This window comes from Eubalaena glacialis, chromosome 16 (assembly GCF_028564815.1).
Source record: "Eubalaena glacialis isolate mEubGla1 chromosome 16, mEubGla1.1.hap2.+ XY, whole genome shotgun sequence".
Lineage (NCBI taxonomy): Eukaryota > Metazoa > Chordata > Mammalia > Artiodactyla > Balaenidae > Eubalaena > Eubalaena glacialis.
In genome coordinates, this window is record NC_083731.1 from 13,472,502 (window position 1) to 13,498,599 (window position 26,098).

The 26,098-nt window shown below is 43.0% G+C and overlaps 1 protein-coding gene across 1 annotated transcript in view; it reads right to left on the bottom strand.

Moving 5' to 3' along the window:
- Nucleotides 1-24,938: 24,938 nt before the first annotated feature.
- HS6ST3 (heparan sulfate 6-O-sulfotransferase 3) overlaps nt 24,939-26,098 on the bottom strand; it is a 649,716-nt gene continuing 648,556 nt past the window's right edge. The window contains exon 2 of the mRNA XM_061170746.1: nt 24,939-25,650. Coding sequence (XP_061026729.1) covers nt 24,939-25,650 — 712 coding nt within the window. The remainder of the gene's footprint in view (nt 25,651-26,098) is intronic.

Below are 26,098 nucleotides of genomic sequence, written 5' to 3' on the forward strand. Positions count from 1 at the left end.
GGTTCTGGAGGAAGAGAAACAAAAGGTCTGACATAATGAACCTGCGAAGTTGTTAAACATGTGACCCTGACATGGAAGAAAAGGGGAAAAAAATGCTCCAGGAAGAACCGGGGCAGAGAGGAGAGAGAGAGGGAAAGGTAGAAATAAACAAAGAGCAACCAAATGAGAGCAGCAGAGGCTATTGATTCAGCGCCTGCTGTAGCAGGGAGTCAGCCACCGTCACTTGTGTTTGGCAGAGACTCAAGGGCAGGCAGGGCACGGGGAGAGCTTCAGAGAGGAGAAAAGGGAAGGCTCCACCTGGGCCCTGATTGGAGGCTATTGGCCTGCGGAAGCTGGGGGCGGGCCAACTAGGAGAGGGGCTCCTATGTGATTGGTTGGGGGGCATGTTTGGCTTTCTCTGATTGGCCCCAAGTTGGAAGTGAGGATGAAAATTAGGGAAGCTGGCAGTTATTAAGCAAGTCCCGGCCATTTTTGCCCAATTGCTAGAAGGGTTATTGTTTAGCTTCCTGGACTGTTGCTAGAGGTAGTAGCCTGACTTTCTACAAGTCTGACTTAGAGCTGGCCGGCCTCTGGGGCTGCTTAGCCTGGATAATGGGCTGGTCGCTGCAGACTGGCTCAGGGCTCTATTTTTATATATGGTCTAGCCATTGTCCATTTGTATATTCAATCTCTCAGAAGGAAGGGTAGTTATGAAGAAATGGGGTGCTTGAACTAAATTGAGGGGATTCCAGAAATGGACTTCAGATATCCCTAGTCACAGAAGGGAAAAGTATCAGGGGCATCCTGCTGTTTTTTCACAGACTTATAGATAAATCCATGATGAACACCACAGAGAAAGGTTCGTCCATAACATGCTTCAGAAATGTGGACCCATGACAAGTCACTGGTCCAGTTCAAGTTCCTTGTGACCGTGTTTAAGCCACACCTGTTTTTCCTTTCATTACCTGGATCTGAAAGCAGGTTTGCAAAGCCATTTCTACGGTACGATTTATAGTCTTTTATATAGTTTGCTTTGCTCTCTGTCACGCTTCCCTCCATACAGCCAGCATTAAAGTAGACTCTTACATTCCAGGTTTTTTTTTAGAACCAGCCCCCCCGGAGAGTCTTTACTTCCATGATCCTGAGTTACAGCATAGCTTTCTCTGCTGAACTCCTTTTAATAAAATCTTTTTTCACAGTCAGACTTCGGAGACGGTTTTTTTTTTTTTCTTTTCTTCTTTTTGCTTTGCCTTTTTACCTGCTGTTTAACCAGAAAATTACCCTCCACATAGGAAGGTAAATGCTCTCTTCTCCTGTTGTTAGAATAAAAAATTATCTTGTAACTTTTCACTGTCGGGCAAAACTACATCCAATCAACACTCCCTCTTAGCAAGCAGTGACTTTCAGAAGGGGAACCGGGGCCTGGATAATAACAGCAGGGCTTGTAATCTTCCCTGTGCTAATGAGGGTCACCTCCTACCTGACTTGCTGGCCTTCTGCAGAAGTTAAAGCATCTCCTGCTCTAATTAGCGATGGCCATGGAGGGGGGAGCCTGCACCTTTAAAGGTATCCATCCTAGCAATTTGAACAATGCAGAGAACAATTATCTGCAGGCCCAATGGCAAGGATGGTTAATTAAAATAGTGATGATGCTGATAAGAAGAATGACAAACAGGGGTCCCTCATTAATGAGCGTGGTTGCATTCTCCGCTCCCGTCTCCCTTGCTCATCAGGAAATAGCAGAGTGGAGCCCCCAGGAGACTCGTGCTCAATTAGGCCCTGCAGGCAGGGGAAGCTGCCAAAGGCCCTGTGAAGAGAAAATTGAACCACCTAATTTGGGAGGGAAGGAGGGAGGGCACGGGCTTTAATGGAATATGCCACTGGCACTTCCAGGCTCACAGCTGCTGGGACTGCCACTTGAAATAGTTCCTGAAAAGGCAGACGCGTGGCAGGAGGGAGAGACAGGGGTTTTGAAGTCACACAGGCCTGAGTTGGAATCCTGGTTCTAGGGATGTTACTCCACCACTCAAAGCCTGTTTTCCCCGTCGAGTGTTGTATGAGATTATGTGTGTATGTGTGGGAGAGAGGCGGGGAAAGGGTGCAGAGCACCCAGATCACACAGGTGAAAACTGGCAGCCTCCCTTCCCACCTTCCCATGGCCCAACACACCTGCCCCGACGGACCTCATCCCTCTCTGCCATCTCTTTTGCCCTTCACGGTTGATAGGACCTGTTTATCGTGGGCTACACTTTGCCCCATTCAGTGTTACCTGGAAGGTTGTCCTAAAGACCTTTCTTGGGCATTATGTGTTGTTCCTTCCAGAAGTCAGCCTTCTAAGAACAGGCCCTGTTCCCTCTCTGTCTTTGTCATCTTCCCACCATCAGTGCTCAGCAGACCCCAGTGGTGGCATATGAGTTGGACATCTCCCCCTCCCCACACTGCCCCTAACAAGGGAGGGACCTTGGAGGGACTCAGGGAGCTAAAGAACCCGAAATCTCGCTTTTTCAGGTTGAGGGAAACCCTCCCTGGTGCTAACACCTACATTTGTAGAGCAGAATCGTCTTGCTATATCGATTTTGTTCTTTCCAATGACCCTGTGAAATTGATGGGCTGGGCAGAGACTCCCAAAGTTTAATTGACTTGGCAAAAAATCTAACTTTTAGGAAGAAGCAGAACTAAAAGCCAGATATTCTGAGGAAAAGCTGGAATATACTTTCCATTCTTCAGGAAATAACCAACATTGATTGGACTCTGTATCACTCAGGATAGGTTAGGAAAATCTCAGTGGCCTTAGACAACCCAGGTTTATTTCTCTCCCAGGGTACGTGTCCATCCCAGGTCACTTGGGGTCCTCCTCGCTCAGTCACCCCCTGTAATCGTCTGCGCTCTGAGGGCCAGGCTGACGGAGCAGCCTCGGAGCATTGCTGACGGCGGGGGCAGAGGGAAAGTCAGGAGGGCTTAAGCACATGCTTGTTCCTCAAGCATCAGCCTGGGAGGTGACACCCTTCACTGCACTCAGTCTCAGTGACCAGGCCTGAGTTCAGCAGGGCAGGAACTGCTGCTGAGTGAGGGCTGGACACTTCTGAGCGGCAACACAGTCTCCCATCCACCCCATTGTGCTTTGTCTCAACTCCTGAGTGCTGTTGGAATGAGGGGTGGCTGGGGGGATCTACTCAGCCTGGATAGTCACTGGATACTAGACGGAGGATTGTGGACCCCTCTTCCTGCCCTTTTTTGGAAGCAGAGACCCGGGAAAGATATCTACAATAGTGTTTACTTTGGAGGAGATAATTTAGAAGGTAATGTTTAAGCTTGACCATCAATAACATGTTTAAATCCTGGACGAAAAGTTAATATCTTAGCAATTGCAAAAGGAGAGGCTGTATGCCCTGTGTACCCACCTCGGGCCTCTCACCACAGGGAGTCAAACAGGTGTGAGCGTGGTTCAAAGCCTCAGGCAAAGGTTTACGGTTTTCTCTAAAATGTCCCACATTTTTGTTTGTTTGCTGAAAAGAAAGAGAACAAAGTAACTTGCTAGTGACAAAGGCCACACTTCCCCCCTAAGAACAGTAGAAATAGCCTTTCCGGGATGTTCAGTATTGCCACACAGAACATGGTCAGGGGCCTCAAGCAAAGGACCCAGTGACTGGGCTCTCCAGGGCTGGAGCTCTCCCAGGACAGGCCACACAGCCTCTCCACTTGTATTTGCAGTGCACAGCTCGTCTTCATCCTATAAATATGGCTTGTTTGCAAAAAAACAAAAAATAAGAACCCACAGATTCTCCTTCTGGTTCATGCAGCCTGTTCTGTATGGATAAACATCAAATACATTTCCTTACTGACTGAGACTTCCTTTTTCACCTACTTCCGGGAGGGTTTGTGGCAGGGTCAGCTTTAAACTTTGTGTGAAATAGGACAGCCAGAACTGAAACCAGAGCAGAGACTGCGAGGTGGGAGCAGAGCAAGTAGAGGTTTCCACATCCCAGAATAGCTAGCGACCTGTCAAGCACTGACTCGCCTCCGTAAGTTCTGGGCGCCGAGGCTCCAAAGGACCACATCGGCCTCCTCGGAAGGGTCGTGCCTCTGACAGCCCAGGTGATTATGCAGGTGAAGTGCCACTTTGAGCGCTGTCCTCTCCTGCTTTGCTGCATGAGACTATCGGTCCCCTGTCTGGAGGCCTAGGCAAGGCTGGTTTATGACTAGGATAGGTGTGCCGTGAAATCTTAGTGCCAGCCTACCCACCAGCAGTGTCCACAGCCCTCTCTCCACTCTGGCCCTGCCTTCCCTCCCAGCTACCTTTCTCGGGAAGAAAAAGAGTCTGATCCACCTCTGTGTTCGGATGTTGGCTGAGAAGACCTTAAGATATGACTTGATCCAGGGATTTTTGTTCCATTACATTTATCTAAAATCAATTTATTGACTAGCTATCAGAGTCAGGAAGTACAGAGATGAAGAGGACAGAGGGTCTGAGCATGAAAACCCTCGGGCCCAGGCCACCAGGGCTCCCAGGCTTAGAGGGCCCACTCTGTTCCTCCTCCAGCCCTGCCCCTCCCTGGGAGGAAGGATTCTGCAGGCCCAGGAGGGATGTGCCAGCTGAAGCTCGTGAACTTCCGTCCTTCTACTCCATGTTCTGGGGACCCAGCACCCCAGATTCCTTGCCCAAACAACCCAAAACAGCATCCGGGGCCTATGCAAGCCCCTCCCCAAAGTCCCACCAGGTCTGGTATGCATCCATCCAAGGGGTGAACGTTGGGGGAGAGATGGCCACGGCTTGGACTTTTGGCCTGAGCTGTCCACAGGCTTGAGACCATCCCCTTCTCAGTGTGGGATGGAACAAGGGGTGGGAGGTGGAGTGGGCTGGTCAGCAGGGCAGGGCCTCAATTAGAATGCTTGTCCTGGTCCTGAAAACGCGGGGACGGCCTCGTGATTGGGCAATCTGGGAGGCGACGGTAGAGCAAAGGTTAGATGTCAGCAGATCCCAAATCTAGAATGGGTTTCTTTCTGCCAGCAAGGGGTTAATCCACGACTGTTACCTATTTCTGATTGTTTACGGGAAGATTTGATCATGAACGGCCAGTGAAAGTGTTCAAGAGCCTGATTCTTCTTGTCTATCTAAATTACTATCTCAGGAGGTAAAGCAAACCAATTTACCTTGAGGCTTTCATCAAAGAAATCCGTAGACAGTCCAGGAACCACATGCTAACAAGATAGTGAGTCCTAAAGCAGGAAAACGAACTAAAAAGCCAAACTCAAACTAAAAGATATTGCTTCATGATAAACTCCCACTTGTTCAGGCTAAAGAATCCAAGGATAGCAGTATCAGGGAAAATACAAATATTCTGGTTAACTGAATGTTAAGTTAGAATTATCTGTCCTCACAGAATTAACTAGGACAACATTAAAATTATACATAATACATCCCTCTTTTTGTCACTGAGTCAGTAATTTTGACAGATTGCCTTCCCCACCTCCCACCATACCTCCAACTTTCTTTTCTTTTTTCCCTTTTTTTAAAAATTGCCAATATGTATTTAGGGTCTCTCCTCCAAAGATTGGCTAGGAAGTAGAAGTAGAACAAGAGGGTCCCAGTTGTCCCGTCCTTGTTATGACCAAAGACAGACCCACAAGAACTTTTCCTTAGGGACAATCAGCAATGTCCCTACAGTCATGGCCTCCTGTATAAAGTTTATGGCTTGACTGCTGTGGTGATGCCTCAATATTAGATAGGACTCGTCTCAACTGTTGTCATCAGAGAGAGTGGCACTCACCAGAGAATTCCCTTTAATTAGAGAATTCAGTCTTCTCCACTCTCCCTTCTGCACTGGGGGAAGAACAATAGTTGCCTACTTAGCCCAAATGACCATCTTGCTATATGTGGTCCTCCGCCTAAAGAATGTCCAAATCCCTGTTGTCATTTAATTTCTTCCTTTATTTTCTTGGTTAACTCCATCCTTATCCACATGATAATCCCCTTAGGCATTTTTCCCCCAGACCATTTGAGAGATTTCTCCAGGAATCTACATGACTGTAGAATATAGGACAGATTTGATAGAGAGCAAGATGACAGCAAAGAGTGTATGTGGTGGGGATGATGGACTCTAAATGCCCTGCTACAGAGCATGTACTTTGATCCTAAGGTCAACAGATCACTATTCACAAGATTGAATGAGTAAGGGACATGACCAGGTGTTTGAAAAGGCAGAGTCAGGCCAACAGGGAAGGTTTTAGAGGTGGGGGGAGAATTCTTGCATGCAGAACTTGGACTTTGTGTTGAAGTAAAGCTGACTTCAAATCCTACTTCCAGGGACTTCCGTGGTGGTGCAGTGGTTAAGAATCCGCCTGCCAAAGCAGGGGACATGGGTTCGAGCCCTGGTCCGGGAAGATGCCACATGTCGTGAAGCAACTAAGCCCATGTGCCACAACTACTGAGCCTGCACATCACAACTACTGAAGCTCACGTGCCTAGAGCCCGTGCTCTGCAACAAGAGAAGACACCGCGATGAGAAGCCCGCGCACTGCACCCCCGCTCGCTGCAACTAGAGAAAGCCCGCGCACAGCAATGAAGACCCAATGCAGCCAAAATAAATAAATAAATTTATTTTTAAAAATCCTATTTCCAATATTTATCAACTATGTATCCATTAGGTGCTTGTTATTCACTTTCTCTGATCCTCTATTTCCTAATTGGAAAAAGTCATAATGCCTCGCAGTATTGCTGTGAAGATTAAATAGGTATAAGGAGCTCCTGCCGGCAAACAGGATGAGACAGGAGGCAGGTCTAAACCAGGGCAGTGGTGGTGGGCATGGAGAGGAGCAGATGGGCTTTGGAGACAGCGTCACCGGGATGGGTAAGAGGAATCGAGGGTGGCTAGGTGTTCCATCTTGAGTGACCCAATAAACTGTACACCTCATGGCTGAGTGGGGGTTAAGGAAGGACAAAAGAAGAACAGATTTTTTTCAGATGGAAAAAGGGCAGATAATGAGTTTCATTTTGGATAGTTAAATTGAGAGAGTGAGTGGAAGACATTTAGGTGCGGGTGGTGATTAGTTCACTAAAAACAGGGATATCTAGAGAGCACTGTCTATTCGGGACTCATCAGAATGTAGGTCCTTATGGTCACTATGGCATTTGCTTGGCTGGCCCAAGAGAACAAGTTAGATTCATTCTCTCATTGATTCTTTCACCTACTAATTCATCAAACATACGCTGAGCATCTCTTATAAGCCATGCTCAGTGATGTTAAACAATGGTGAACAGGCAGAAGTTGTCCCTGACCCTCAGAAACTTATCCTATCCTAGGGTAGAGGATCTGAGACGGCCACAGATGCCCCAGCCCTTCAGTCCTGGGTGGCCAGGACCCCAAGCCTGTGTGTGGACTGGGCCAGGATGCTGAGTGGGGCACAGAGTGGAGTATCGCTTGTGTGTGGTTGTGAGTCATGGCACAAGGAGGAGGGAAGACAGTCTTGGCAAGAGTGTCTGAGAACAGAGCAAAATGTGGATCTGAAATAAACTAGGTACAACACAGGACCAGAAAGGTGGAATGTGCAGGTTGAGATGGTTGAGGGTGAAGAGATTCCCTGATGCACTTCCGGTGAGGGGAGGCAACAGTCTTTTCCGGGGAACCCATCACTTAGCTATAGGTGCTAAAGTGATTGCTGAAAACAACCGGAAATTAGTATTTTGGATCAGAAGGACCTTATTCTTTTAAGTACCTAGCACTGTGCCTGGTAGAACATGCTTAGCGAATGTTTTATAGAATGAAAAGAAAAAGGAATAATAAAATGAAAGAAAGGAAGGAAACATTGGAAAGAGTTAAATTATGAGCTATAGAGTTAGAAGGTAATAAAGATATTGTAGAATCTCTACTGACACTATACCGAGTCATAGAAATTATTACGGGGGTAAAAACTTGATAATCTGAGTTTGGGGACTGCTGAAAATTAATGAAACCATACTCCAATGACTTTGAGTAAAACTGGTCATTAGTAACTCTGTGATGGGCAACATCAGAATACTATGTTAATTGTGTACCTTTTCTAAATTTCAGAATCTCACCTAGGGGTGGCTTTGTCTCCTAGAGAGCAAAGAAAATGACATTAGCAGAAGATCATGACTCTTCAGCAGTGACTGAGCTAATACATCGTCCTCAGTGGCTTCCACCTTCACGTGGGGAGTAGTGAGGCGGTGGCTGGGGGGTTACTGTCTGTGGCCTGCAGCTGCACGTGTGAATGCAAACCTTCAGCAGTGGCTTCTTAGAAGAACAGTCATACATATGCTTATGTTTAAGACTTAACTGGCAGGCTTCCTGGCAGAGCCTCTGGGAGTGATGCCCTGATTTGCAAGAACTTAATGACTTGTCATTTAATACCTGAAGGTACAGAGACAAGAGGGGAGGGTATTTGTACATGCCTGTGTCCCCAGAGAGAGTGAGCACCATGGATTTGTGAAGGCACTGTCTTGCCTTTCCAGAAAAGAATTCTTTATGCTATATTTATTCAATAACTGTTACTTTGATATTAACATTCAGTGTTCTTACTCAGAAATATTTAAAAATTCTATTCTTCAATTTCAATACTCCTGCTATGTACTACAGAAGATCATTTTCTTCCCTCTCCCCTCTTTTGTGTATATTATGATGGGTTTGTTTAGTCATAAATTAAACTTGAAAACAATTGTACTTCTAGAGTTCTGATAAAATTTTCACTCCTTTAATTTTTTTTTTTTCTCATTGAACAAACATATTATTCACAGGAACAGATGACATACTGAAAGCTAGATGTCCCCATGGCTTTCAAACACCAATATGGGAGGTCCCGATTTCCTCTTCATCGTCATATCTTCTTTTTCCACATTCAACAACTGTTTGAATAATTTAAATGATCAGATATGCAAGTATCACCCAGAAGTGTGAGGACTTTGAGTTTGAAATAGCTCAGTATTTCCAGACTAGGATAAGAATAACAGTGTGCCTAATTTACATTTTCTTATCTCTTTTTGATATAGTTATAATGGTAACTGTAGTAATGGTTTAACAGCAGAAATGACAATGTAAATCTCAAGCCCCAGATTACCTCTAATCCAGGGTTCTCACTTCAGGTAATGAAAGCCAACAACTGGAAGTAGGAAGAGGGAAGCATTTAAATGTAAACGTCTTCAAATCACACAAAGGAAAGTCAAATAAATATGGTTGGATTCTTAATATTGGTTCCAAGGAAATCATAGCTTATCAGGACAATAGAACATAAAACAGAAAAGAAGCATAAGTAGTAGAAATCATAAAACGAGAACATCAGAGGATAGCAGTCTAAAAGTCATAACAATTCTCAAACTAAAAGACAAAGACTCAGACCATGTGAAGAAAAATGAAGCTACACGTTAACTGCAAATTACAAAAATTTGAAAATAATGTTAAAATGAAAGGAAAATTTAAAACAAAAAGTATTACATGATACAAAGGGGTCATTTTATATGGGAAATGGTAGCCCCATCAATAAAAATATGGAAGTCGTAAACACTAAATAGCAAGTCACAAAAATATATAAACTAAAAACTTATGAAAGGATACAAGCACAGTTATAGTGGGAGATTTTAGCAGGCACTCTGTCTTCGATAAATTAAATATTTATATATATGTGTATATACACATATATCATAATTTAAATGATTATATACAAGGATATATATGCAATATATAGCTACAGTATACCTTACATATATTTTTATATTATATAGAGAGATATTTATATAGCTATATAGTTTCATAATGCAGTACATATTCTTTTCAGGTATTTTTACAAAAATTATGTACATACAAAGCCCCCAAAGAACCTCAGTACAGTTCAGAAAGTAGAAATTGTGCAGGCAGAATTACCTGACCACATGTTGATTAAAAATAACAGGAATAGAACCAGTACCCACCTCTTTGCCCTGGAAGTGCGCTTGTGGGCTGTTTCTCCAGGACATCCATCCTTTCTTTCCTCCAGAACTGTTCGCAGGCCTTCAGATTTGGGTCTTGGACTGGAACTACACCACCAGCTTTCCTGGGACTCCAGCTTGCAGAGGGACTTCTCAGCCTCCAAAATCGACCGCGTGGTTGACAGGGTCTTAGTGCTCCAGCTGGGTATCAGGCGTGAGCCTCTGAGGTGGGAGAGCCAAGATCAGGACATTGGACCACCAGAGACCTCCCGGCCCCACGTAATATCAATTGGTGAGAGCTCTCCCAGAGATCTGTCTCAACGCTAAGACCCAGCTCTGCTCAACCACCAACAAGCTCCAGTGCTGGACACCCCATGCCAAACAACGAGCAAGACAGGAACACAACCCCATCCATTAGTAGAGAGGCTGCCTAAAATCATACAAAGTTCACAGAAACCCCAAAACACACCACCGGATGTGGTCCTGCCCATCAGAAAGACAAGATCCAGCCTCATCCGCCAGAACACAGGCACCAGTCCCTTCCATCAGGAAGCCTACACAACCCACTGAACCAACCTTATCCACTGGGGGCAGACACCAAAAACCACGGGAACTATGAACATGCAGCCTGCGGAAAGGAGACCCCAAACACAGTAAGTTAAACAAAATGAGAAGACAGAGAAATATGCAGCAGATGAAGGAGCAAGGTAAAAACCCACCAGACCAAACAAATGAAGAGGAAATAAGCAGTCTACCTGAAAAAGAATTCAGAGTAATGATACTAGACATGACCCAAAATCTCGGAAATAGAATGGAGAAAATACAAGAAACATTTAACAAGGACCTAAAAGAACTAAAGAGCAAACAAACAATGATGAACAACACAATAAATGAAATTAAAAATTCTCTAGAAGGAATCAATAGCAGAATAACAGAGGCAGAAGAATAGATAAGTGACCTGGAACATAAAATAGTGGAAATAACTACCACAGAGCAGAATAAAGAAAAAGGAATGAAAAGAATTGAGGACAGGTTCAGAGACTTCTGGGACAACATTAAATGTACCAACATTTGAATTATAGGGGTCCCAGAAGAAGAAGAGAAAAAGAAAGGGACTGAGAAAATATTTGAAGGGATTATAGTTGAAAACTTCCCTAATATGGGAAAGGAAATAATCAGTCAAGTCCAAGAAGTGCAGAGAGTCGCATACAGGATAAATCCAAAGAGAAACATGCCAAGACACATATTAATCAAACTATCAAAAATTAAATACAAAGAAAAAAAAAGCAGCAAGGGAAAAGCAACAAATAACATACAAGGAAATCCCCATAAGGTTAACAGCTGATCTTTCAGCAGAAACTCTGCAAGACAGAAGGGAGTGGCAGGACGTACTTAAAATGATGAAAGGGAAAAACCTACAAACAAGATTACTCTACCCAGCAAGGATCTCATTCAGATTCGACAGAGAAATTAAAACCTTTACTGACAAGCAAAACCTAAGAGAATTCAGCACCACCAAACCAGCTTTACAACAAATGCTAAAGGAACTTCTCTAGGCAGGAAACACAAGAGAAGGAAAACACCTACAAAAACAAACCCCAAACAATTAACAAAATCGTAATAGGAACATACATATTGATAATTACCTAAAATGTAAATGGATTAAATGCTCCTACCAAAAGACATAGACTGGCTGAATGGATACAAAAACATGACCCATATATATGCTGTCTACAAGAGACCCACTTCAGACCTAGGGACACATACAGACTAAAAGTGAGGGGATGGAAAAAGATATTCCATGCAAATGGAAATCAAAAGGAAGCTGGAGTAGCAATTCTCATATCAGACAAAAAAGACTTTAAAATAAAGACTATTACAAGAGACAAAGAAGGACACTACATAATGATCAAGGGATCAATCCAAGAAGAATATATAACAATTGTAAATATTTATGCACCCAACATAAGAGCACCTCAATTCATAGGGCAAATGCTAACAACCATAAAAGGGGAAATCGACAGTAACACAATAATAGTATGGGACTTTAACACCCCACCTTCACCAATGGACAGATCATCCACAATGAAAATAAATAAGGAAACACAAGCTTTAAAGGACACATTAAACAAGATGGACTTAATTGATATTTATAAGATGTTCCATCCAAAAACAACAGAATAAACTTTCTTCTCAAGTGCTCATGGAACATTCTCCAGGATAGATCATATCCTGGGTCACAAATCAAGCCTTGGGAAATTTAAGAAAATTGAAATCATATCAAGTATCTTTTCCGACCACAACGCTATGAGGCTAGATACCAATTACAGGAAAAAAAACTGTAAAAAATACATACACAGGGAAGCTAAACAATACACTACTAAATAACCAAGAGATCACTGAAGAAATCAAAGAGGAAATCAAAAAATACCTAGAAACAAATGACAGTGAAACACGACAACCCAAAACCTATGGGATGCAACAAAAGCAGTTCTAAGAGGGAAGTTTATAGCAATACAGCCCTACCTCAAGAAACAAGAAAAATCTCAACTAAACAACCTAACCTTACACCTAAAGCAATTAGAGAAAGAAGAATTAAAGAAACCCCAAAGTTAGCAGAAGGAAAGGAATCATAAAGATCAGAACAGAAATAAATGAAAAAGAAATGAAGGAAACGATAGCAAAGATCAATAAAACTAAAAGTTTGTTCTTTGAGAAGATAAACAAAATTGATAAACCATTAGCCAGACTCATCAAGAAAAAAAGGGAGAAGACTCAAATCAACAGAAATAGAAATGAAAAAGGAGAAGTGACAACTGACACTGCAGAAATACAAGGGATCATGAGAGATTACTATAAGCAACTGTATGCCAATAAAATGGACGAAGTGGAAGAAATGGACAAATTCTTAGAAAAGCACAACCTTCTGAGACTGAACCAGGAAGAAATAGAAAATATCAACAGACAAATCACAAGCACTGAAATTAAAACTGTGATTAAAAATCTTCCAACAAATGAAAGCCCAGGACCAGATGGCTTCACAGGCAAATTCTATCAAACATTTAGAGAAGAGCTAACACCTATTTTCTCAAACTCTTCCAAAATATAGCAGAGGGAGGAACACTCCCAAACTCATTCTACAAGGCCACCATCACCCTCATTCCGAAACCAGACAAAGATGTCACAAAAAGCAAACTACAGGCCAATATCACTGATGAACATAGATGCAAAAATCCTCAGCAAAATACTAGCAAACAGAATCCAACAGCACATTAAAAGGATCATACACCCTGCTCAAGTGGGGTTTATCCCAGGAACGCAAGGATTCTTCAATATACACAAATCAATCAATGTGATACAGCATATTAACAAACTGAAGGATAAAAACCATATGATAATCTCAATAGATGCAGAAAAATCTTTTGACAAAATTCAACACCCATGTATGATAAAAATCCTCCAGAAAGTAAGCATAGAGGGAACTTGCCTCAACATAATAAAGGCCATATTTGACCAACAAACAGCCAGCATCATTCTCAATGGTGAAAACCTGAAACCGTTTCCACTAAGATCAGGAACAAGACCAAGTTGCCCACTCTCACCACTATTATTCAACATAGTTTAGGAAGTTTTAGCCACAGCAATCAGAGTAGGAAAAGAAATAAAAGGAATCCAGATTGGAAAAGAAGAAGTAAAACTCCACTGTTTGCAGATGACTTGATACTATACATAGAGAATCCTAAAGAGGCTACCAGAAAACTAATAGAGCTAATCCATGAATTTGGTAAAGTAGCAGGGTACAAAATTAATGTACAGAAATCTGTTGCATTCTTATACACTAATGATGAAAAATCTGAAAGAGAAATTAAGGAAACACTCCCATTTACCACTGCAACAAAAAGAATAAAATACCTAGGAATAAACCTACTTAAGGAGACAAAAGAACTGTATGCAGAAAACTATAATACCCTGATGAAAGAAATTAAAGATGATACAAATAGATGGAGAGATATACCATGTTCTTGGATTGGAAGAATCAACATTGTGAAAATGACTATACTACCCAAAGCAACCTACAGATTCAATGCAATCCCTATGAAACTACCAATGGCATTTTTCACAGAACTAGAACAAAAAATTGCACAATTTGTATGGAAACACAAAAGACCCCGCATAGCCAAAGCAACGTTGGGAAAGAAAAACGTAGCTGGAGGAATCAGGCTCCCTGACTTCAGGCTATACTGCAAAGCTACAGTAATCAAGACAGTATGATACTGGTACAAAAACAGAAATATAGATCAATGGAACAGGATAGAAAGCCCAGAGGTAAACCCACACAGATATGGTCACCTTATCTTTGATAAAGGAGGCAAGAATATACAATGGAGAAAAGACAGCCTCCTCAATAAATGGTGCTAGGAAAACTGGACAGCTACATGTAAAAGAATGAAATTAGAACACTCCGTAACACCATACACAAAAATAAACTCAAAATGGATTAAAGACCTAAATGTAAGGCCAGACACTATAAATCTCTTAGAGGAAAACATAGGCAGAACATTCTATGACATAAATCACAGCAAGATTCTTTTTGACCCACCTCCTATAGAAATGGAAATAAAAGCAAAAATAAACAAATGGGACTTAATGAAACGTAAAAGCTTTTGTACAGCAAAGGAAACCATAAACAAGAAGAAAAGACAGCTCTCAGAATGGGAGAAAATATTTGCAAATGAAGCAAGTGACAAAGGATTAATCTCCAAAATTTACAAGCAGCTCATGCAGCTCAATATCAAAAACACGAACAACCCAATCCAAAAATGGGCAGGAGACTTAAATCAACATTTCTCCAAAGAAGATATACAGATTGCCAACAAACACATGAAAGGATGCTCAACATCACTAATCATTAGAGAAATGCAAATCAAAACTACAGTGAGGTATAACCTCACACCAGTCAGAATGGCCATCATCAAAAAATGTACAAACAATAAATGCTGGAGAGGGTGTGGAGAAAAGGGAACCCTCTTGCACTGTTGGTAGGAATGTAAATTGATACAGCCACTATGGAGAACAGTATGGAGGTTCCTTAAAAGACTAAAAATAGAACTACCATACGAGCCAGCAATCCCACTACTGGGCATATACCCTGAGAAAACCATAATTCAAAAAGAGTCATGTACCACAATGTTCATTGCAGCTCTATTTACAATAGCCAGGACATGGAAGCAACCTGTCCATTGACAGATGAATGAATAAAGAAGATGTGGCACATATATACAATGGAATATTGCTCAGCCATAAAAAGAAACGAAATTGAGTTATTTGTAGTGAGGTGGATGGACCTAGAGTCTATAATACAGAGTGAAGTAAGTCAGAAAGAGAAAAACAAATACCGTATGCCAACACATATATATATGGAATCTAAAAAAAAAAAAAAAAAAGGTCATGAAGAACCTAGGGTCAAGACGGGAATAAAGATGCAGACCTACTAGAGAATGGATTTGAGGATATGGGGAGGGGGAAGGGTAAGCTGGGACAAAGTGAGAGAGTGGCATGGACATATATACACTACCAAACGTAAAATAGGTAGCTAGTGGGAATCAGCCGCCTAGCACAGGGAGATCAGCTCGTTGCTTTGTGACCACCTAGAGGGGTGGGATAGGGAGGGTGGGAGGGAGGGAGATGCAAGAGGGAAGAGATATGGGGATATATGTATATGTATAACTGATTCACTTTGTTATAAAGCAGAAACTAACACACCATTGTAAAGCAAGTATACGCCAATAAAGATGTTTAAAAAAAAAGTACAGAAAATTAAGATGAAAAATTCAAGCATAAATTAAGATTAATAGCTGAAAACAAAAATTAAAAAGTGGAAAGGTAAAATAAAATATATAAAATACATGTGTAAGTCGGAAAATAAAAATATGATTGAAGGGAATGAATACAAACAGGTTTTGGAAGAGATAAGCAAACAGAGGGAAAAGTCCCTCAGAATAGAAAACGAGTGAAAGCTAATTGTGAAAATCTGGAGGCTCAAAATAGAAAATGTGATGAAGGGCCGAATAATGGAGAAGCAATAGAAGCACAGACTCAAAGGAGATTTCAACATTTAAAAGCAGACTCGTTTCTAGAAGCTTGACAGACTGAGCCAGCACAGATTCCTCTTACATCTACAAACAAGTAGAAACGTTGGACAAAATATGCCAAAATAACCTTCCAAAACATAGCTGAGCTCAAAAGATAGGAAGGGAAGTCTGCAGGTGGTAGAACAAAGAAGAAACACACCAGAAGGCTGTGGAGGCTAAAACTCGGGGGTCCGTGGCAAGTCTAGGGCCCCGGAGAGCAGAGTCCATGGTAAGATGTGTGTCAAAAGCTGACTGGGGTCACACCTGTGGGGAGAAAGGGCCACAGGATGCGTTGGAAGCAGCCCGTGAACTGAGATGCTTTGCAGTGCTGTCCTCAGCTGAGCCTACAGGGCGCTTTGGAGCTGAGATGTCGCCAGTCAAAAGACCTGACCTTTAGCTCCACAGCAGAGTCATTCTATATGACCTGTTCCCAAAAGGTGGCATGACCTTGGGGGAGGGCAGGCCCTTGAGAGACTCAGCTGGGAGCTGTCAGCCTGTAGCCAGCACCCCCAGCATCTTGGGGAATGAAAGCTTCAGTCCAGGGCCAGGAGGGTGGTTTTGGAGACATGCATATAATTTTCTTTGATGCTATGGATAATTTTTATTTCTTTTATTAACCATTCGCTTAGCTCCATCTATATAATTTTGACAATCTTGAATAATTTTTCTTTCCGAGTTGTTGGGAAGATACAATCAAGTGGTCCACTGTCCTCTCTCCAACGGGTGTACAATGACACTTAAATAGATGCTACTTATGTACAAATATATTCACTTCAGTGTTATTTACATTAGTGGAAAAATTGAAAATGAGCAGAATGCCCCCAAATATGGGAATGATAAAATTATATGCAGCTATTAAAATTGTGTTTTCAAAGAACGGGTACTAAGATGTTAACCTATGTATTTACATTGCACAGACTGTATGACTCTCATTTTCTAAAACATTTGTTATTTTAAATGTTACTCTAATTGCTAATGCATACAAAATAGGAAAGAAAATAGATCGAAATAATGTCAGAGTTCGGCTCTATAATTTATGGACATTTCAATGCCTTGTATTTCCCAAATTATCTAAGATCGTATATTACTTTATAATCATAAAAAACAAGTTGTTTATAAAATAAAGAAATAATTATGCTGAATTAGACTCCATTAATTTGCAAATATATATTTGATAGGAAAATTGATCTCTGAGAGTGAAACAGTACTATACTGAGAGCAGATTTTCAATAATATTTTTGACATTTTTTTCAATCTTATTTTCGACACTATTTTCAAGGTGAATGAGAGAAAGAAGTAAATCTTGAGTGTTCCTCAGTCCTACTCTTAACTTGTCTGAGGATTTTCTTGGAAAAGTCCCCCAAATGTCTCCGTGTGTGTGTGTGTGTGTGTGTGTGTGTGTGTGTGTGTGTGTGGTGTGTGTGTGTGTATTTAACTTCTGCTGTCTTCTGGAGCCTTTCCTAAGATGACTCCAATTGCTCTAAAGTCAAGTTCCCTTTGCGTATGATTCTCACTAGATAGTGGAACATGGCAGAATGACATTTTTCTAAGGCTCCAAATCTCACTAACCCACAAGCTAGAAGGAATCCGCAGTTCCCACTTTTACAGAACAAAGAGAAAATGATAAATTGTTTCATTCAAGGGATTTTTGAATGAACGAACTTCTCTCCTAGAAGTTAATTTTGTTTCTTTGTTTGTATTACAGGAGCTAGTCATTAAAAAAATCTGCAAACCATACACACTGAAACTGTGGAGAGACCCATATTAGATTTCATTATTGCTTGTGTTTTCTTCCTCTCTGTCTCTCTCTCTCTGCCTTTCCTCCCTTCCTCTTTTCTCATTTCTTTTACCTTGAATTCCAAACTCCTTTCCTCTAATTCCTGTTGTTCTCTTCCATCACTCTTTCTCAAATCTTTTCCTCCTCCTCATCTCCAGGTTGTTTTCTGCATTTCACAGTGAATTTCCTTGTGCCGGGTGGGCAGTGACCAGGGAGACTCACTGAGAACCATGGTTTTAGAAGTTCATGTGTTTGAGAGCCTGTAAAATCCTCCCTGGCCTCAGAGATTTGAAATTGCTTCAATCTCTATTTTCTCTGTCTTTTATGCTTTTAAAGTTTCACATCCAATATGCTTTTAAAGTTTCACATTTTTATCCAAAGCATGGATTTTGAGAATTTGACAAAGCTGATCCCCTGTATGCAATTTCCATAAATCCCTTAAAGTATTTAACCAGCTCTTCTCCTTTTGTAAAAATGTCTAACAAAATCACAGGGGAAAACAGTTGTTCTCGACATCACAACAGTTTAATACGTTAACTTATTCATTAAATTGTGCTTCACATCAATGGGAATCTTCAGTTCTACAAACTATCATTTTTAAACAGCAATAAAGGTTGATAATCTCACAATACAATCTCTGAGTACCCAAGTTCATACATATTATGGCACAAAAACAAAAAGAAATATCTCTTAGGAGAAATCATTTACTATCTATTGGATAACTATCTTTACATCTAAAATGGGGCACCAGATAAAAGTCCAGATGCTTCTTTCCAACATTTTTCATTTTGGATATGTTAAATGAAAAATAATGCAAGCAAAACCCAGAAAGTACTTCTAGGGAGGGAGGTGGGGAGAAGGAAGGAAAAGAAAAGATGGCCACATGATAAAAAAAAAAAAGACAAGTTGGTGGAAGACAAATGTGACAATGACTAAATCATACACATTCTGCTCCCTCAGACAGTTTTCCCCAGCAAGAACTGAAGCTTTTCAGCACTGACATCTGGCCCTTTGATGAATTCCCACAGTGCAACAGTACGGGTAACCCACAGAGGTTCCACTTAATGTGCCAAAGGATGACAGTCGCAGTCTCATCCATAAACGACTTAGAACACAGGCTCAAGAAACATCTGTGCTTCTGTGTTCTCAGATCCATGGTTTTGTTAGGTGACCTCGAGTCCTGGCTTGGAAGTTCAGGGGCTTTTGTCTTGCAGATGTTGCTGGTGTTCATAGCCAGGCCAGTCCTCAGGAAATCTCAGCACCTCTCCCGGGTAGGTTGGTTCTGTAGCTGTGTTGTGAAGATGGGTCCATGCGCATTCTGGCTACAGAACACACAGGTCTCAGAACCCGCCCACTTGCCCAGAAGGGCTAATTCAAAGTTTTAGGGAGTTCGTTCTGATGCATCCAGCTGAATGTGGTGAGGGAAAGCAGGCTTACGTCCAGTAGCGATGGAGGGAGGGGGTTAGAAGAAAAGCCGGAAGTGCTTTGGAGAAAGAACCGTTGCATGCTTCCCAGAGGTGGCATTATTGGGTAGAGTCATCAGACTCAGCCAACCCCAGGACCCACCTGCAGACTTTCAGCTGGAGCTCTGCTGACCAGTGGACGTATAGTAACTATGGAAAAGAAAAACCTTAGAGACACAGCTGTGATCAGATCACAGTACTCTGCTTAAGTCTGACCCAGCTTTCTCTTTGCTCCAACTCCAGTTCAGTCCCTAAAACCATCCCAATGCTCTGGTCCTGTCTCACGAGCCTCATGCGTTTTCCTGCTCTTTCCAGTGGCCAAAAGAATCACAGCCCACATGGCTCCAGACTGCCCTTGACCTTGAGGATAGAAACTACATTTACTTTTCTGTGTTTCCATATTCCCTGGCACTTATTTAATTCCTCATCTTTCCACCTTTGAAAGACCTGCCCCCTTTTAGAAGCCCTACTTCCCTCCACAGTTACCCCTACTCTCCCAAACCCCACCTCTGCATGATCCCATCCTACAGGCGCTGCTTCTCAGCTAGAGGTCAGGGATGGAGAGGAATCAGATGAAACCTCTGTGCGAAGATGTTAGCTCATGACAACTTAAAGCATTTCCTTTCCCCGGCAAATGTGCAAAGGGACTCATTTAACGCCAAATAAAATCAAGAACCAAAACAGTATGTTGCTGATAAAGTTCCACGGACCTGGGGAAGAAGTAGAGAAGAAGGGAGATTTTTTGAGCAGGAGTTCTATTGATCTCCCATGAAGCTTCTCTATTCAGGCTGCTACTGATTCTAAATACTTCTACACTGAGCTTCCCTAAGGAGTTGTGGGCACATTCCCTTAGGCTTCATCCTGAATAGTTTTTGGATTGGATGGGGTGGACCTCCAACTAGAGGTGTTTGAGTGGTCGTGCTTCGAGACCTCCCTGCAACACTATCCATCTCTTGGACATTTCACTCCTAATAAGAGGGTCTCTCCCTGGAGGCAGGGGGTTGAGAGCCAACTCTACCCACCTCCGTAGCACTTTCTAAGTCACTGCAGTTCCATGAGAAGGTAAGAGAAGATATAAATCAATAAAGATTTAGATTTCATATTCTTGCTATTCTCGATCCCAATACTGATGATGAGCAGCATAAAGTAGTAGAAAATATGAAGTCAAAAGACTGGGGCTCTGAGCACCTGTCTTGTTAATAAGCTAGACTCTAGGAAATCGTTCAACATCCCTGAATCTCCACATCAAACTACTGAATGGGATTAATGAATAGAGGTCTTATTTTACATGCAAGAATGTAGTAAAGATCAAATGAGATACTAGATGTAGAAATGTTTTGAAAAGCATTAAATACTATACAAAGTTACAAATTTCAATCTTAGCCTCTGCAAAATAGATGACGAAATAGATGACATTGAAAAGCACTTGAAATATTTTTCAATTTCCTTTTGTGTCAGAGACCGATAGTTTTGATCAGTATTCATTTTCACATTGTTTCTTTAATAATAGAACCCTTATATTTATCAAGGCACATCACAACCAATAATGATGACATTTCCTGGCCTTCTTTGTAGCTAGATGTATCTAATGGCTAGATCCTAGCCAATGAGATGTGACTGGAACTGATAGGTACAACTTCTCTCCACTTCCTCTCGGCTGTCTTAAATAAAATTGAGATGGCAGGAACTGCAGTAGCCATGTCGGACCTTGAGTTGGAAGCTGCACATTAGTATGAAAGAGCAATGAGGGCTTCCCTGGTGGCGCAGTGGTTGGGAGTCTGCCTGCCAATGCAGGGGACACGGGTTCGAGCCCTGGTCTGGGAAGATCCCACATGCCGCGGAGCAACTAGGCCCGTGAGCCACAACTACTGAGCCTGCGCATCTGGAGCCTGTGCTCCGCAACGAGAGAGGCCGCGATAGTGAGAGGCCTGCGCACCGCAATGAAGAGTGGCCCCCGCTTGCCACAACTAGAGAAAGCCCTCGCACAGAAACGAAGACCCAACACAGCCAAAAATAAATATAAAAAAAAAATTAAAATTAAAAAAAAAAAAAAAAAAAAGAGCCATGAGAGGGCCTGGGATTCTGGTAAGATCACACACCAGACCAGTTTGTCTTTTAACTGAGCAAGCAATTGCTTCAATCTTTTGAAGTCACTATTATTTTGAGTTTCTCTGTTAAAGCAGCCAAATAGGAATCCTACTTAATGGACTTGTATTTATTTTTTAATGATCTTTGCTCACCTCCTTGCTAGGTCTATCTGGTAGACCTTCTCCCCCATATTCATATGATCTCTAGTCAGACTTTTGAACAAGTCCTTATATTTCAAACCCTTGATCAAACCATCTCTGACAAAGTTACCTCCTTTAGAGGATAAGGACCAGATTTTTATAATTTTTAATAACATACGTGATAACCTTAACTGTTGCCTAACACTGATTGCTAATGTTAGCAATTATTAGAAAGAGTATTCAAATAATTCTCAGGGCAGGTTTTCTCTATTTGTCAGAAGTAGGTTGCCAAAAAGTTCAAAGGAGACAGAATATATAGTATGTATCTTAGTCCTTATTAATCATTTAAACACACACACACACAGACATCTTATCCCAGCGTGGTTACTGGAGTTGCCATTGCCAGAGAAGGAAAGGAAGGTCTATCTGGGAATTGTAGGAGTTGATAGGACATGGAACTTAGGGATTTATTTATTTATTTATTTATTTATTTATTTATTTATTTATTGCCTCTTCTTGGGTTTTAACACTAACGTATCTGGAATTGTTTTGCTTTTGGGTCTTAAGGCTGCTGGCTTCCCATGGATCCTTAGGCCCAGAGGCCTTCTGCTGACTGACATCCCTTCCCCGAGCTGAGCATCACTTGGCATGTAGGTATGCAGCTGATTTTCAGAGAACAAACTGTGTCCCCCCCTCTTCATTTCTATCAACATAGGACCCCAGGGAGAGGGTGAGTGCACTGCTTTAGAATGAAATGATACGAGGCAGGAAGCTCGTGTCGGTCTTTTTAATTTGCTCAGCACTGGCCTCGGGCCAATACAAAGAGCTGGTTTCTCCTCTGAACATCCTGATAGCGGGTCTCCAGTGGAGCCCCATACATCACGCCTTCAGCAGCAAGGCCGAGGAAAGCCTTTTGATATAAATCCCGAGGTGCCTAAGGAACAGCGTGAAGTTAGCAGAGGCTGCCGCCAAGTCTCAGCTAGGCGTGAATTCCCTGCCAAAAATGTAAAGTGAGTTTAAAGGAAACAATCTGAACGCTTTCTAACTTGTTTTGATTTTCCACATGACAAAACACTGGATTGTTATTGTGCATGTATGTATGCGTGTGTGTATTCGTGTGTCTGTTTCACAGTGGCAGTCAGAACAATAATTTGCAGCCCTGCCATTCTAAGCAGCATTAGATCCTAGCATCGAAATGGGAAGACAGAGAAAAAGCTGCTCACGAATCCCAGCTGCAATCCTCCTTCCCCCGCTACCTTAGGAACAAATCATCAGGAAGGGAAACGCTAATATTTTGTGAGCCTAATCTCTACCAACTAACAAGCGATAGTTACTCGGTCCCTTTAACTCACCCCATCTATGGCTCAAAAAGTACAATTGCCTATAACGTCATCAGTGTCTCAGCTCCTTGATGGGTCAGTGATTTGGAAGGGGCTGGACTCACCCAAGGCAACATGGCTCTGGGTCCCTGCTGGCTTAGTGCTGTCACACCCACATGGGTTAGAGACAAACCCTTCTGGGCAATAACAGGCGGCTTCTAGCATGACTGCAGGAAGCTTTTATCCCATATAGAAAACATGATGGAGAAAAAAAGGGCTTGCCCTTTGCAGTCAGCCAGACCTAGCTCACAACTCTTGAGGAAGCTATTTATTGTCTGTGGTCTCACTTTCCTCATCTAATTGGGACTAATACTATCTACCTTCTTGTGACTAGATCTGACGTATAAAAAGGGTCTCCCAAAGTTTCTGGCACAAGGGAGGCCCCAGTGATGCCTTCCCCCCCCATGACGGATGAAGCCAAGGGTAGTGTAAGAAGTATCTAAGCCTCTTCTCCAGATCTCTCTTTGATGGAGACACTGGGTTCCCCTCTGTGCAGGCGAGTAGTGAGTTGATTAACTCTCAACCCCAGAGAGAGTACTCTGGAGGCTGAGACAAGGCTTATGTAAAGCTGGCTTAAACATCAAACATGTTGGATATCAATGAAATAGGCTTTTCCATCTGATTTAGTGGGTTCACTCATTTTGCCTTCAGCTCCTTGAAGGGACTGATCAGATCAATCTGTTGTGAAACTTTCTGCTCACTGCGATCTCCTACTAAATGCTAGGCAAGGATTTTCTATTCCCTCTGCCATACGTCTCCCCTTATTACTCAAAAATTTTGTGTTATTGTAGTTGCGATTGGGAAAAGGTGAGAATAAGAAGCACTTAGCAATGCAGCACATTTTTCGGTCCTGTTGTAGCCACGCTGTCACAACAGATAGAGATCATGTGAGGAGGAAGTGTTATCAGGCCAGAGATATTCGAGATATCGGGAGGTAGAGTCTTTCTAAACTCCTGGGATAACCGCCCCACTGTGTTCCATGTCTCATGGCCTAAATCAGTTATTTTTTAATTTAGTGACCTTGACCATATTTTGTATACATGCTAGCTGAGTTCCTAGTCTTCAGGCCAAATTCTTTGTAAACGTCTTTTCCTCTGTGACAGCAGTGTTTCAAACTTGGTGGTACTGTACCAAAGAAGATGACTGCTCCACAGAGGTAAAACTCTGAAAGAGTCCTTAAAAAACTAAAGTTCTGTAGCCAGATTGGAAATGCTAGACATGTAGTAATCCTCCTGCTTTCCCCGCCCCGCCTTAATTTATCATTCATTCCTCACGCTGAAAATAAAAACTGGTAAATGGTGATCTCCGTAGGCATTCGTTAATAAGCACGTTTTCTCCCGAATGCCCCTATCAATGTTCATTTCTCTGGGGCCACAGGCATGCCTGTCCTGAATCTACTAGCCTTTCCTTAAAAGATGGGGAAGGAAGCATGGCTCAGGGCTAAGATGCAGGGGATGTGAGTCTCCAGTGATGGTCAGTAGCAGGGTAATCTTGTTGAAAAACAACCGTAACAACAAAACATGTTTACACTACTTCTGATTGAACCCACATTCAAATAGAGTTCACAGATGACAGCCAACAGCCAAGAGAGAGTTGGTGTTAAACCTCATCTAAAGGCTGAAAAAGCCTTCTCTTCCTCTCTCTTTAAACAGCAGTATTTCCATTAAAGAGGCAGTATGAACAGATCAGTTTCAGCAGAACATCCAAGCCATGATTTGGCTTTTCATGTGTGCCCTGGTGGGTTCCAGTTGCCCAAACGATAACCTATGCTGCTGCTGCAAATAAAAGATCCCAAGGACTCCTTCCTTTTCGGTGCTTCTCCCCTTGACCTTCCAAAGTGGTCTATTACTGGATGCATTCCTACCCTACTTCATATCGCAGATCGAAAAAGAACAAGACGGATCATCTCCAGCTGGATAAAGGTGAAGACAAAGCGGAAGCAGGGATCCCAAGCAAGCCGCCTACAGCCAGCCAGCCGTCCTCGGCATGGTCCCACATTCTCCAAGGTCGGGCAGGGCGCCCGTTCATCCTCCCCCTCCCGCGGAGAGGAGGGGAGGGCAGGGGGTCACCATCTCACCACCTGGCTGGTGTAGTCCTCCGTGACTGCCCGCTCTGGGCTCCCGTCCTGTCTGTGGACAGGACGGTGGCCCCCGCGCTCCCGCTGCAGCCGCCGCTTCTCGCGCCGCTTTTGCCGGTCCCTGCGGCGCTCCAGCTGCTTGGTACGGTGGTAGCGCTGCTGGAAGAGATCCTTCGCGTACGCGTAGAGCTGCACGTCCAAGAAGTTGAGCTCCTCGATGCGCCGGCGGGCGCCCTCGTGGATCTCCACGTTGGAAGCCCGCGTGACGTTGAACTGCGTGAAGGGGGAGATGAACTTGAGGTTGAATGTCCTCTCGAAGAGAAACTGCGTCTTCCGCTGGAACTCCGTGAGCCCGAAGAAGGCCATGTTCTTCAGGTTGCCCTTGGCGCTCTGCAGCAGGATGGCGTTCCGCTCGCTCTCGTTCATGAAAGTCAAGTTGTAGCAGCCCACCAGGCTGAGGTCGGCCAGCATGCGCACCTGGCGGTTGTTAGCCAGGTTGTAGGTGCAGTCCATGAATTCCCGTAGGCTGACCCCAGACCAGTCGTCCCCGGGGTAGCAGGTAGGCAGCTCGTTGGGGGTGGGGCTCCTCCCATCGCACATGTGGAGGGAGGTTTTCCACGTGGCCCCTCTCTGGACGTGTTTCCACTCGCTCAGGTACCGGGACACCGGATCCCGCAACATGGTGATGTAATAGAAATTCCTGGAAGAGATCAGACGAAGAGCGTCAGTCCGCCGTAACTATAACCCTGGGATCCCGCGCCTCTGTAGCGTCTGTATCAGCATTGACTCAATGGGTTTTTCTGCCAGATGGTCACGGGAGAATATCTGCCTGGATTTGCACCTGTCGGGCCATGTTCCCCTATGTGCGTGTTTCTGTAATATAAACACGCATGAGTCGGTTTTCAGTACTATTTGCTGGGTTTTTTCTTTCTGCTCCAGGGTGGGGAGGGGTGGGGTTGGGGGGATCGATCAGCAATAATTCATTCAGCAACCATTCACTGTTCAATCACTACCAGCAATAACAATACCTTCCATTAAGAGAACACGCCATGTTTATTGAACGTTATCACCCATCTGATATTTTATTTGATCCTTAAGAGGAACTTTTGTAGTAGACACGGGGGACTATTTGATAGGGAAACAGTGCA